This window comes from Amblyomma mixtum, chromosome 5 (genome assembly GCF_055824585.1).
Source record: "Amblyomma mixtum isolate Tamu chromosome 5, ASM5582458v1, whole genome shotgun sequence".
Taxonomy (NCBI): domain Eukaryota; kingdom Metazoa; phylum Arthropoda; class Arachnida; order Ixodida; family Ixodidae; genus Amblyomma; species Amblyomma mixtum.
The window spans coordinates 139,896,489-139,898,546 of NC_143016.1; the positions used below are offsets into that span (position 1 = coordinate 139,896,489).

The 2,058-nt window shown below is 55.0% G+C and overlaps 1 protein-coding gene across 1 annotated transcript; it reads right to left on the reverse strand.

Moving 5' to 3' along the window:
* Positions 1–578: 578 nt before the first annotated feature.
* LOC149343897 (uncharacterized) lies at positions 579–1,847 on the reverse strand. Its single transcript, XM_089547097.1, has one exon. The coding sequence runs from the start codon at positions 1,845–1,847 to the stop codon at positions 579–581; it is 1,269 nt and encodes a 422-aa protein (XP_089403223.1).
* Between the last annotated feature and the right edge of the window lie 211 nt (positions 1,848–2,058).

Consider the following 2,058-nt stretch of genomic DNA (forward strand, 5'->3'; position numbering starts at 1 on the left):
GAACTTCCGGTATCAATGAGCCCTGCATCTTCCGTAACAACAGACAAAAATTCACCGCTCCTATCGCTGGGTGTATCAGGACCGGCACGATCAGCTGGGTCGCACACACAATTAAAGTCACCCATTAGCACAACGTGCCGGTCACAGTCCAGTAAGCTGGCAATGCATTCAAAAAGAGTAATGCGCTGTGGCACAGTATTAAATGCATAGACGTTCATTAGTCGCCATGGCTTTCCATAGAGAAGAAAATCGCAGCATATCAACCGGCCCTCATTATCGACATTATATGTCAAGCCCGAACAGGGGAGTGTCTTGCGCAAAAACAACCAGCAACCCGCCGACAAGCCCACAGCATGCGTTACGAGAACATTATATTCTGATAAAAAGGGCTGCAGGGCCACCTCAGTATCCTCCTCACTTTCAATTTTCGTCTCCTGGACGGCGATAACATCAAGGTGCCTGCTGCAGAAAAGTCGGCGGAGTTGCACCTGCCTCTGGCGAGACCTAAGGCCACGTACATTCAGTGTTGCGAATACTAACTCTGCGGAATCAGCCATGATGACTGTAACTAATTATGCCTACAGTTCCCTGTTCTTGTCGGTAGACGGCGATGCCGCCTGAGAACCACCGCCAGGCCTCCTGGACCGCGAACGTCGGCACTGCTCCTTGTGCCTCGACGCGCGACGCCGACGGCGATGAGTGCTGCGCACCGGGTCCTCATCGCCACTCGTTTCGGAAGCGCAGGACGCACGGCGCTTCTGAAGCGGCTCGTCTGCGGAACCAGGTTCAGCGTCCGCTGGAAGAAGGCCCTGATCCGGAAGCTGCTGGCCAGCATTGACAGGAGGAAGCGAAGTGTCCGCTGTGGTATCCGTAGTGGCCGCAAGGACGGCCACTGGTTCTCCACCAGCAGCAGAATCCGGCGCCTCACACCGAGGCGGCGCTGCATGGTCATTCGCCGGCTCTTTACGCTCCGCGGCAGCACTTTGGGGAACAACCGGTGCACTGACACTCGAAGGCTCAGCTACAACGGCGGCTGGCAAGTCCCCAGTCGCGTCAAGTACTTCTGTAGCGTCCATGATGTGCTCCTGTAGAGCGTCGTCAGGGGGCCGCACCCGATGCCGCAGCTTGTCAGCATACGTCACGACGCACTCCTCCGCTGTGTGGCCGAAACGCCGGCAGTCGTCACACCGCGGCGTACGACAGTGCCGACGAATGTGGCCAACACGGTTGCAACGTAAACACAGAGGTGGTCTGCCCGGAATTAGAACAAGGCTCTGAACGCCGCACACAGTCAGCTGATGCGGAACATCACTAACCCCGACTCCATCAGCAAGAGACAGGACGACATCACGGCTTAGAGTTCTCATCTGCTCCATGTCTGAGACTTTCCAATTTTCCGCTGAGATAGATGTCACCTTCACGTACGCCTGAAGTGCCTCACGGATGAAGCAATCTTCCAAGCGCTCGGGAAGCCACAAAAGCTTCAGCTTCACCTCCTTCGGTTCCGGGTCAACAACAACGCAGCGGCGGCTCTTCACCAAGAGATCGCCGCACGACACGAGCTTTTCTTTTGATTGCGCAGATTTGCAAGTCACCATCCAGACGTGAGACATCTGGAATTGTCCGATGGAGCTAATTTCTTTGAGGTCTATGACGTTCCGCAGCGAGTCTCTGAAATCCTGTGCCCTGTACGGGCGTCCGGTAAGATCTGCATGCAGGAAAACGGAGTCGGTCACAAGCTTACCGGTTGGGAGTCGGGGCAGAACGATACGGTAGTCATTACTGCCAGCAAAAGCCTGAGCAGTACTTCGGCCAGAGGCCGATTGAACCTTTTGTGCGGAGAACATCGAGGAACGCGTCCGCTTCGAACAACGTCTTCTTCTTCCGCCCTCCGCCATGCCAGCTCGATGGTTTTTGAGGAAATTGGTTTTTGAGGAAAGGAAATGTATCTGTCTCTCATTTCTCGGTGGACACCTAAACCTCGCCGGAAGGGAATGCAGGGGGATGAGAGTGAGTGAAGACACTGTATTCACTAGACGCGCCTTTGTTCATTCCAAA